The sequence below is a fragment of the Diplotaxodon limnothrissa genome, linkage group LG22 (assembly GCF_057381915.1).
Source record: "Diplotaxodon limnothrissa isolate DT_005_m linkage group LG22, D_limnothrissa_male_GT1.1, whole genome shotgun sequence".
Lineage (NCBI taxonomy): Eukaryota > Metazoa > Chordata > Actinopteri > Cichliformes > Cichlidae > Diplotaxodon > Diplotaxodon limnothrissa.
The window spans coordinates 12,347,564-12,360,285 of NC_140616.1; the positions used below are offsets into that span (position 1 = coordinate 12,347,564).

The 12,722-nt window shown below is 39.7% G+C and overlaps 1 protein-coding gene across 1 annotated transcript in view; it reads left to right on the plus strand.

Moving 5' to 3' along the window:
* Positions 1-12,722, plus strand: part of osbpl10a (oxysterol binding protein-like 10a) — a 95,458-nt gene that overhangs the window by 12,262 nt on the left and 70,474 nt on the right. The window contains exon 2 of the mRNA XM_085346116.1: positions 3,252-3,427. Coding sequence (XP_085202242.1) covers positions 3,252-3,427 — 176 coding nt within the window. The remainder of the gene's footprint in view (positions 1-3,251; positions 3,428-12,722) is intronic.

A 12,722-nucleotide genomic window follows, 5' to 3' on the forward strand; every position in this document is an offset into this window, starting at 1 on the left:
CCCCACCCCCCTCCTTCTGTTGCCCCCTCTGACATGCTTGTATTAGTCACGACCCACCTCCTTGAAAGCTGGGAACCAATCAGAATGACCATGATGCAAATGGAAGAAAGAGGCTGGAAATATATGGAAAACCCAGTTTCCCAGTGTAGCTGCAGAGATGTGACAGAAAAACAACAATGAAAATCTGATTTGTGCAACACTTGCTGGCCTCACTGTTTCTATCAACATTTTTGTCAATAAAAATAACCCCTCAAGCAAAAAAAAAAAAATCAATAGATTACTTCATGACTTGACCAACTTTATTTAGTTTAAACAGGCACAGTTTTGAGTTCACTGGACTCATGTGTGAGTCATGTTTCAAACGTAATGTTTAGTCAGTTGACAAAGATTGATTCGACGCATTTCTGTTTGCGTGTCGCACAGTTTGAATGACTTTCTGCTTAACTAGGAGCCAGCATATGTTTGAGGATCACACATCAATAGGGTGTAATGATAAATGGAAAGCAGTGTCTGTTCAGCAGATGTTGGTTTATTGTGGTAATGAACATTTTTTTTTTTTTTTTTTTTCTTTAGTCATTAGAGAAATGATCCTTTGGTGTTCTGCGCTAATATATCATAGATCTGATATGAGAGCTAGCATCTCATCTCAGCTTTTCCTAATCATCTAAAAGGCCTGCATAGTCCTAGGAAACTGATGGTTATGTTCTTTTCTTTATACCTTTTTATCCTTTATTTAGGTGAGTAGTGAAAGCTGGGAAAGACATGCAGTTAATGGCCTCAGGGTGGATTTGAACCCGGGTTTCTGCAAATGCTTAAAAAAAACTGATCACGAGCTTAACCTGATGGGCAACAATGGGGGCTCATATTTTCACCTTTTTAATTAAATAATGATGCAGATACATTGGTAAAGGAAGTTGATGCGTTTCCATTAAACTGTGGGGGATACAGATTCATAACAGGTAATAAGAATATAACCTGTTATGAAGAAAATAGGAAACGGTGCCAGTGTTTGAAACATGAAGTAAACAGCTTTTCTGAGACACCCAAAAGACACATGTGACATGGAATGGATAGATGGCGCCTTAAAGTTCTATTTAAGATTCATATAGAGAAAAAATTTCCAAACCTTCCTAGCCCCACGTGGAAAAATAATTGCACCCCTTTGCGAAGTCATGAATTATCTGCTGAGACCTGTTAAGTCAAAACTGTTACAATGGTAGATGTTTATATAAAATGGCCAAAGTTTCCAATAAAGCGTCAGTGAGTGTATGTACAAGTAATCAATATGAACCCAAAGCTCAGGCTTCAGACAGTTCCACGTTTAAAAAAAAGTTTTTTTTTTGTCCTGATCTGCATGATGTCACAAAGAGGGGATATCATCAGAGACACCATGATAATTCAACATTTCCATGATGCTTAACTCACAATGCATTGGTAAGTTCTCAGTCTCTTCTTCTCATGTCACTTGTTTTTATTGCTGCAAAAGGGGAGCGTGGCGCAGACAGCCTGATAAATATTTTTCGTTAAAAATGTTGCATGCACCTTAAAAACTGAACTCTTCGCATTGCAGTCTAGTCCAAGTTACTTGGATACAAATACCTGTTGACTGCTGTACTGTTACAAGTGTTTTGAATGTGAGACAGCAGTCAGTCTTCTGTGACATAAGAGTTCTTGTAGATTTGGGTACAGCGGTGTCATTTAAAAAACGTTGTGTCATACCTGCACTCCAGTACCTAACCAGTACCAGCAGCCCATAAAGTTTGTGATGGATTCTGTTATTTTCTTTGCTCACTCTGAAATGGGCAGTAACTTGGTAATCAGCTCTCTTCTTTGCTCAATCTTTGTTTAAAAATCCAGAATAAGTCCATATGTTTGATTTGCACATGGGCGGCACTTTCCTCCAGTTCTTCCTCCGATGCATTCATCTGGGTTTTACCGGTTTCCTCCCACATGCTGACTGTCACTTCTTTTGGCCTCACTAGAAATGTTGTTGTACGCCGTACAGTGACAAATAAAGGCACTCTGTTCTAAAAGCACAAAAACAGAGCAGCCGAAAGTAGCTTTTATCCCTGATCATTAAAATCCAGCTGATGTTCAAACTTTCTGTTTGCAAGGGCAGCCAGTCTGATGAAAGATTGCTTGAAAGGAGAGTGGACTGGGAACGGGAGCTAAAACTGAGATAAACTTGATGGCGATGTGCCACAGCCCAATGTAGGATGAAATCAGATTATTTTGAACTGCAGATCATGCAGATCTACTCTAGTTGAGTCCATTAATACAAATATGGAGCTGGAAATGAGCATAATAGGTCCACTTAGGTTTGCTGATCAATACTGCAGCTCCAGTAATGGTGCATGGAGAGTTTTATGTTTAGTTTTTTTTAATATACAGGTTGAATCTCAGGGAAAGGAGGATGATACAGGGCGCCTCTGAACATGAACACAAGACAAAGACAACCGCTATTGCCTCAGGCCTCTGTGCAAAAACATGAAAAGGTCAGCCATAGCCACCCAGTGCCATTGTGGTCTGTGCTGAACTGCAGAACCAGAACAAAGTGTTAAGCAGAGCCGACGGACCAGCTTCTTGAATGTCATACGCGATCCTTTCCGGCCACAGGAAATGAAATGTCTCTGCCTCTGTTTGCCTGACTGGCTTTGCATCTTCCAGCCAGCGATGAGGGATTCAATTACCCAGTGATTGAATGCGATTCATTAATCACAAAGGAGAAAATGTGGGGTTTAATTTCCACGCCTCGGGCTGTGGGTTCTGCACAAGATGACCGCGCTAATTGCTACCATGAGTAATTTGGAATCAAGCTTGCCGGCTTGATGGTGCTGAAAGCAGGCGTTAATGTAAATGAAGGGCTGTTCTTTTTATTTTTTAAAATTTTTTGTTCACGAGTGCTGCCTGAAGAGAGATGTGGTGAATAATATCCTGCAGGCATCATTACATGGGAGGTGAGATATGTTAAGGGTGTTGAGTGTTATTACGGCAGCTCTCTTTTTGCTCCATTTCACATACATTCATGTCCCCCGCCTTGTTTTCCTATTCTCTTCCACATCCTGCACAAAGTTTGTGCAGCAGGAATATATAAAAAAAGTTTTTACCAGTAAACAAGATAATGAGAGCATAAAACAAAATGATGATGATAACGGTCATGGTGCTTCTTCCATTTCCCGTTCCCCGGTCTTTTCCCTGGTTCATTACTTTCTTAACTTCATTCTCTCTCTCTGCCTTTTCCTCCTGTGCAGGTATTTTGTGTTGGATCCAGAGCTGGGACAGCTGCAGTACTTTGTCAATGAGCAGGGGAAGAGCCAGAAGCCCCGTGGCTCGCTGCCTCTGATCGGCGCCTCGGTGACAACGAGCGACGAGGCTCCGCACATGTTCATCGTAAACGCCGTCAATGGAGAGCTGTATAAACTCAGAGGTATGTCCTCGCGCTGGCCTCAGGCTGCCCGTATACGGCAGAGAACAAACAGTGAGAGGGTGTGTGTGTGTTTTACTTTGGATTCCTGTGAAGTGCGGTGTAGATACTAGCAGCGGCGGGATGAATAGCGGCTTATAGATGGCTCATAAATTCGAGCTGCAGTGTTTTTCTTTAAAGAGCAAAGACTTTCGAGGACATTTTTCTGCTTATTTGATTTGTATTACTTCATTGTTTTGGTTCAAGCCTGAGCATTTTATTTTTAGCAACACTAAATAGATGACCTCCTGAACACTACCTGCTCACGTCCACACAGAGAGATGAGTAGTCAGTGGAAATAACTGCATTTATCAGCGAGTCAGATCTGATCTGAATCAGTGTTTCATTCAGTAGTTGTAAGAGGTCAAGAAACAGATAAGAGACGAGGAATCTTGGATTTACATTCGCGACGTGACAAAAACCATGACATGAAATAAGAGCGATGTGTTTATTTAGCACTAGAACTGCCATGGATTCCTGTGGGCTGGTGGCTTTTTGACTCAATCCTGCAACAACAGCAGTTGTGTGCAAAGAAGTAAGTTCTTCAAGAAGTTAATTTGTGAATTAAAACAAAACAAAAAAAAAGCTTTTTATACTTTGAAAAATTGGGGTTTTAGTTTTTAGTTCTAGTTTAACAAAACATTTATATCTTTTCATTACAGAATATAAAGTTAAAGTGTGTACTGGAATTCACTAATAAATAAAGATTATACCGAGCAACACAATAATAGATCTAAATCATTTAATTATTGTAGAAGAAAAACAGAGTTAAAAATGAGTTTTGGATAATGGGCTGTATTAGTTTAGCTAAAATAAAGAAGGTATAAAAAATAAAAAACAAAGTGCTCTCTGTGACACAGATTGAACAGGTCATTGCCCACAGTTGGCTAAAGAAAAAGAAAGATACACTGTGCACTAAATCAGTTATTGTAAAAGTACGACACAACATCCTCATCTGCCTCCGCCCACCAGACTCTGCTCTGCTCCCCAGGCATGAAACATGTCTGATTCAGCTGTTCTGCTCTGGATTTCACTCTTTATTTGCTCTGATTAATTCCCCGCATGCTGGGCTTTCTGCTCGGTTCAGCTACAGTTCTCCACGCGCTCCATCACACACTCCTCCGCTCTGACCTGGCTCAACATCCCAGGCATGACCCTTTCAGCGCGGCGGTAATTATTCATCATTTATCCAACTACAGTTCCCTATATATTTATTTATCAATATCATCTAGCTATATCTGGCTCATGTTAAAGCTGCCATCACATCACAATGTGTCCAAACAAGTGCGTTGCTAGGCAACCCGGCATTCTGCAATTGCTGTTTTACATGAATTTCTATTGGGTCAGAATGACACCCGATGTCTAAGTTGTCATAATTCTTTTTTCTTTTTTATCCCACACACTCCAAAGTTCATTATATGATCAATAAACCCGTTTTAGGGAAAGTCGTGAGATGGCAGAGTTTTAATTTAACAGAGTTACATATGTTTTAAAATGCCAAGAGATCAGAATGACCCTCAGTTCTAGTGTTGGTAAGTAAAGTAAACAGTTTCAGTTCCATTATTTATTGATTCATTTCATCGATAGCAGTGTTGTCTACAGAAGTTCCAGTATGACCTGATGTTGCTTTTTTCTCAGACTTTTTACTAAATCTGTTCAACACTTAAGACTAGAAATTATATAAGTCTTTAGTTGATTGTCTAGAAACTATATAAGTGTGAAGTCATGAACAGATTTGGACACAATAAATCATTTAAAGTCTTTAGACTTTGATGGACATTTATTTAATCCGTATTAATTTGGTGTCATCCACATGGACATTGAGCTTTGTGGATAATAAAACACAACATTGCCATTTTATATCAATTCAATTAAATGTAGTTCAGTTTTCTTTATATAGTGCCAAATCACAACAACTGTCACTCCTTTTTCGATTATAAAGACTTGACCCTAAAATAATCGAGATAAAAATCCCAGAGATTAGGATGACACCCCTATAAGCATGGTCTTGGCGACAGTGGGAAGGAAAAACTCTCTTAATAGGAAGAAACCTCTCGCAGACATCTGCAGTGACCAGTTTGGGTTGAAGGGAAAGAGTTTCAATTTGTTAAGTTACTTATCATTCATTTATTTACAGTCAATAGGTGACTCACTCTCATTCTTAGAGTGCACTCTGTTATTTACACAGTAAACATATAATAATGGTGTCAGACACCTCTGGAAAGTGCTGTGGATATTAAAAACGACTGTCCACAGTAGGGGTGGGTGATATGGCCTCAAAAAAAAATTACGTCACGGTATTTCAAGGAAATATACAGAAAGAACAAGGTTTTACTGGTGATTGCAACAGTAGGATTTCATAGTGGAAACAAAATCCATCTTTCATCAATGAGCTACTGTCACTGATTTACAGACTGCTTAACTGAAAGTATGAATCTTTTGCCACAAGGTGCCACAGCCAGTGTAAGCATAAAAGTAGCCTAGCTTGTGTTTTTCAATGAAACCTTTAAGTAAAAGCAGAAAGTAACCACTTAACATTAGAGTTTAACACAAGCTAAAGTAACCTTGTAACTCTTCAGTTGCACAATGTTGTCACATAATAAAATTGAAACTTTCTTTTCTATTTTCTACCTGGGATGGTAGTATGTTGGGTCAGACTGTGTAAAGTGGATTTCCATCCACCTCGTCACACTGTTCCTGTGATATATTAACGAGTGCTCCAACAATCCTTCACCTACTCTGTCCTCCTTGGGTTCCTTAATAGCTTTTTTTCCCTTTCTGTATTTTTTGCCTCAAGTATATCCTTTCCACCTTAGTTAGTTAGTTTTCTTGTTCACATTGCAAAATACTATGCTTTATTGGAGATCTTACCTCTGATAACTCCTTAGGTACTAAATAGTCATTACAGGGTGGCACTGCTGCTCTCGCTCTCAGACATGACTGGTCTTGTATTGTTGTGCTGGCTAGGGAGCGTAAACACGTAGCATTATCATGTCATAGATATTGCTATTGACACTATTTTATCATGGAAACATTTATGTTTTTTATGATTATATCGAGATATGACATGCACAGCCCATAGGATCAAACTTAATAGTGGCTATATAAATTAAAAAAATCAACTTAGGTAAGGGCGGCACGGTGGTTAGCACTGTTGCCGCATAGCAAGAAGGTCCTGAGTTCAATTCCACCATCAGGCCGGGGTCTTTCTGTGTGGAGTTTGCATGTTCTCCCCGTGTCTGCGTGGGTTCCCTCCGGGTACTCCGGCTTCCTCCCACCGTCCAAAGACATGCAGTTTGTGGGGATAGGTTAATTGGATAATCCAAATTGCCACTAGGTGTGAATGTGCGAGTGAATGTGAGTATGAATGGTTGTCTGTCCCTGTGTGTTAGCCCTGCGACAGACTGGCGACCTGTCCAGGGTGTACCCCGCCTCTCGCCCTATGACAGCTGGGATTGGCTCCAGCACCCCCCGCGACCCTGAAAAGGATAAGCGGTAGCGAATGGATGGATGAATAGATGGAACTTAGGTAATCATCATTGTTCATTTTAAATATAATTTAAAACCAATTTTTATTTGAACTGTGATGTTGCATCTATATATAGTCATTATTTTTCATGCAAATAAGTCGGCATGCACGTGTGCCTAATCCAGATAAGAAATTATGTTTCTATGGCCATTCAATAAGTGAATTTACACAAAGGTGAAATGTTTCTTTAAGAAGTATTGCCGCAACATGATCCTTAAGGTGGTTACTGTGCTAAAGGCCTGGGCTTTCAGTGACCTGTATCCACTTAAATAAGAGAGACTCCTTTTTCATTGTTGCTCCACTTGAGCTGCTGGAATGTCCCCTTACAGTCTTGAGGGGGAGGATATCAGAGTAACTTGGCCTATATTCTCTGAATAACTCTGTGATCCAGTGAATCAAGCTAAAAGGAAACAATAATACCACAGTGAAGAAGAAGTTGGACTTTGTAACTCACAGAAGAGGTGTTTCTATTTCCAGTGACTCATTCAGATGCTTGCCAAAAAAACTGCAATCCTGTCTCGACTGGTGCCAACACCCCAAACTAAACAAATGCGTTAGAGGATGGTATTGTTGTTGGGGTCAGCAACAAAGATAAATGTTTGCTAAATTAAATTATATTTTAAAAATTAGCCACAAAAGAGTAAAATTTGTACTTGCAAAAGCTCACTTTGCTCAACCAGCAGGGCACAAAGTGGCTCAAATTAGCTTTTTAGTAGTCTGTGAAGTTAAGATTGGCTGGTATACTCAGTTCTGGATATTGGTTACCATGGGAACCCCTGAAACCTACTTGGATGCGGGTTGGGGGAACTTTAAGGTTCAGTCGGGAGTCATTTTTCAGTCTTTCTGGTTTAGCTGATAAGCAGTGTATAAGTCCACCAATAGTCCAAGTCCAGAGCTGTAAATGCCACCTTTATTCTCAGGATGATATCTCTTCACAGGATAGCTTTGAACGACTTGCCTTTTCCCTAGCTGCTGTAAGAAGATGCTGGATACACACAATCTGTAGCATTTCTCACACGGCTATACAGTAGCCTGAGAGTTTTCTGCCTCTAAACTGAAGCGGCTTCGTCCTTCCGTTGTCGGATATAAGGACACATGGGCCGCATGTTTTGTTGCTGAGCAAAGGTGAAGAGCGACTTGAATTTAATCATGTCTGAACACTGAGATGAAAAATTAAGCTATTTATCATATGAAGACTCAGAGACTCGAAGCCAATGAAAGGGTCAGGTTTTTGTGAGCTGGGTACAAACTGGCTTATTAGGATGCCTGGCACAGTTTTGATTGTGCAGCTGTATAATTAAAGCACAATGTTTTAAAGCCATCATCAAGAGTTATTGTCTGATTAGTATTTGTAAGACTTGTATGGCTTCTCAGGATGGCCCCTGTTAGCTGTGGACGGTTTTGGCTGTTGTACATATTCAGCATAAATTTCACTGAATGGTAATTGGGTGTTTACTGATTTGCTTCCCTGTGGACAAATTGTTGTTAGTTATTGTTTGATTCAGACCATATGCTAACGAAAAGTGTGTAAAATATGTCAAATGTGTAAAGACTGTTGACTGCATTTAAAAAGTGCACCGGCTGTGCATGACTCCACTCAGAGGATTGTGGAGTATTATTTTGAAACCTCTGATGCAACTTTTCCCCCGTATGAGTTAGTAGACTGTATGATGTTTGTTGCTAAGAACATAAATAAAATGATATCATAATGCCACTTACTTAAAACTTGGATCTCGGATACATACAGGTTGTTGGTGATTGGTTGCTGGCTAAGTGAGTGTGGCACCAGAAACCTCTTTGTGATTGATTGCTGCAGTCGCAGCAAAAAGTTGAGCCTTCAAAAAGTTGAACTGTTTTGAAATGAGTGTTGTGAGCGCAAGGAGGAAAAAAATGCTCTGACCTGAGGATCACAGGCCCCTAATCACACATAACCTTAAGTCTTAATACCGTTTGAATGGGTAAGGAAGTTCATCTGCTATACAACTGAGAGTTGACATAAGACAAATTACATTCATAGGCCAAAAGTGGTTTTTGTACCAGGCTGTAAATGTGTTTAATTTGCTGTTAGGTTTGATGGGTTTATATAGGAGTATGTGCAGAATGGCTCTTGGTAGCAGGGAAAAAATCTAATTGGCCATTGTGATGTTTGGACTGTTAAGATAGAACTGAAGAAGCTTCTCGGATGAGAGGTGAAACGTCTTCAAGCAACTTAAAGAAGTCCAGACGCTTTTCTTTGCAAGCTCCTTTGACCACATGAAAGAGCCTTACATCAACAGCTCAGGCTGGTGATGATGTAATGATGTTTGGGGGATATCTTCTTCAGGGCTCTTAGTACCCTTAGTGGTGTTTAAGCCACATCCTTTGATGGCTTCTTCCAACAGGATAACGCGCCACATCACAACACTCAAATACTCTCAAACTGTTTTCTTGAACATGTTTTACAGTGTTGTCAAATGACCTCCAAGGTTATCTCGCTCCCAATAGAGCATCTTTGGGATGGGGGTGGAACAGAAGATTCACATCATTGATATTTTTTTCTTTGGCTTTGGTTTAAACTTCTTTGGTGGGTGTTTAAAAACACAGACTACATGATCAGCTTTTCTACTTTCACTGAAGTAAACTTTTACTCTGCTACTCGTCTACGGCGAAGTAAGAAAGGAAAGGATTACATCTGTTGCAGTCCTTTAAGGGTGCGATCATTAAGGAACAAAAATCATTAAAATGTGCCAATAATTGGGGAGCACTCAGTCTTTTGTCTTTATTAACAGCCACTGTTCACTTTCACATAGTAACTTTTATCTCAGAATTGGACGTTCTTACTCTGTTTAAAGATGACATCAAATTCCTCTTTTCTGATCAGCGTAGGAGATTAAAATGAACTGCTTGGTGCAAAAAAAAAAAAAAAAAAAAATCGTGAGGTGCAGTAGTGTGAAGCAAGAAAAAGCAATTGTATCTAAAGTTAGCCTGTAATCACAACAACGTTTCTTTGCATATAATGCACTGGGACTGCTTTAGCAAGAGCAATCATAGGGTTCAAATGTCATTGTGCTGTGCTGATGAGTGAAGGCTGGTTGCTGGTTACTGTAATTGCCTGGCAGCTCTTCCCTCTGTTCTAGGCTTCGTCAGCCCGTCCATTTTCTTGAAAATATATGTTTAAAGTGCCTCGCTCATAATATCTCCCAGCACTTTAATCAAATCTAACTGCTCGTCCAAGCATTAATCCTCAGACTCACCATTATCATAACCAATAACATCTTTCATGATACTGTAATTAAAACATGTGTAATTAGGCGGTGGTGGTGGTGCCATGACTGAGTGGGAAGGAGGTTTCTCTTTCTCTCTCCTTCTCCCTTGATCACCTAGTAATGTTCAGATATCACTCAGCCATCTCTGTGGGCTGGATATTGACTTTTAAATAAGAGCAGACTAGGACGGGTGTCCATTGTTGCTCGTTTTAAATGAGCACACGGTCCAGCTTCTCATTTTCCTGTTAGTCTTCTCACTTTACAGGGCAAACTTTATGTATTCATGAAATGAATTGAGCTGTCAGTGTCATCTCCAAGACAAACCCAGCTAAATTTATTTCAGGATCAGTGTAATCCTCCTCAGTGAGGCAGCTACTCTTATATAAATGCTACACTACTATTTTGCATCCAGTGAGTCAGTCTCTCTCATATTTCTTTATTAAGCGTTTATAATCAGTCATTTTCCAGGCCTTTTGAAGGTCTTTACAAGGTTTTCTTTAGACAGCGGCTGCTTTATCAAACATTTTCAAAGGAATTTTTGGTTTCGTTTTTTTGGATTCCTCCTTCTTTAGTTACACCGATGAAAAATACCAAAGATTTAGTCAGTTTGTTGTTTCACTTTGATTCAGTCTGACCGTTGTAATGGAGCTACAAATATTTACATGAGAATACAACTGATGAACTGAGACTGATTTCCTAATCATTAACTCATTGGTCAATCACTTTCAGCTCAGAAAAAATTATTCATTAAGGCAAAAGCCCATTAGTCTCTGGTTTCTACATGTTACCTCCAACAAGCCAGAATTTTCTTGTATTCTTTTAAAGTGAGAAATTGTCTCAGTGGAAAGGTACCTGTCAAGAAGCCATTGTTAAGGAAGTGAAACAGGGAGAAAAGGCTGAGGCATGTCAGGTTACACAAGAAATGAATGAAAAATCGGTGGCAATAAGTGTGATGAAGTGATGAACACTGTCTACAACCATCTGTAAAATATCTGCTTTATGGTTTAAGGCTGTATTTCAGCCAGTGGCACTCTGGCATTCATAATTCTGTCAGATATTAATCCACAATGCAGTACCATCAGAAAAGGATCTGATTGTCAGCAGCCTAATTTTTCAGCATGTCAACGATCCCACTTTTATTGCAAATGCAGTAAAAGCCTACCTGGATAGAAAAACAGACAGAGCCTGGACCACAACACTATTGAAGCAGTGTGGGATCATCTTGACAGACAACAGAACAAAAGGCAGCAAACATCCAAAAAAGAGCTTTGAATGTCCTTCAAGAGGCCCAGAGAACTGTTCCTGGAGACTACTTAAAAAAATTACAAGAAAAATGCCAAAGAGAGTTCAGGCTGTGTTGAAGAATAAAGATAGTCATAACAAATATTGACTTCCCAGCTCGTTAGAATCGTACAAACTTTGTTTTTGTTTTTTTATGCTGTTTTTACATGTGTTTTTGGATATGCTTCAATAAATCTCTGCACCTATTTCTTTATGTTAATAAAAAGAAAAGACGAGTGACTCAAGATTTTTGCACAGCACTGTACGTATATCACTTGTGTCAGCATATGCACAGGTGCAAGGCTGGTGCTCAATACAGATGACTAATTACCTAAAATCACAGCTGTGCTTGTGCACATCACAGATAAACATCAGATTTAGGCGCTTGCTCATCTGCGGGTAAGTCGTCCCTTTAGTCAGAGTGAGTGATTTCTGTGGATGATGACAAGAAGAAGAAAGTGGGAAGCTTGTTACCGGATATTTTTTGCAGAAAGACAGCTTGTTACAGGTGTTTTTGACTGAATACTGTGTGCTCCCTGCAGGGGCGAGCAGCCACTCCCAGTGGGAGAACACACATCGAATGCGGCGTTTGTGTGAATGTCTCATTTTCAGAGTTGCCTCTTCACTTAAAGAGACCTTCTGTAGCTGGCAGATGTTGGCAGTGAAAGTGATTGACAAGTGCAAATTGAATTCTTCCTGCACTAAAATAACCCGAACCTCAATAATAACATCTCAACTTAACTTTAAAAAAGAAATCTCAGAAGATTTTTTTTTTTTGGTTGTTTTGGGTGATGATGTAATACCGCATTAATCCGATGATAAAATGTGGCCGCCTTGTTTTATTCTCCCTAACAAGGAGAGTGCTGCACTCATTTTCCCACTTAAACATCTTCTGATGATTATATTTGTGAAAAATACTCTGGAAACAAAGGGGAGTTGATTTAGGGTCCAGTTTGCTTCAGATGAATGTGTTTGTACAAAGTGATGAAAATTACACTATTCTCAGAAATTCTCAGTGGTGCTGCATTCACTTACACATTTAACAAGCAAACAAAAAAGCTGTGTGAGGAGTTTGAACCCTGCTAACTTTCACTCCAATACAACCAGCCCACTTCTGTTAAACGCAACATTTTCCAGTGTTCCCAAAAACTATCAGGGGATGCTTTTCCCCTGCAGAAAATCACACAGTTTCACTGATGTTTGG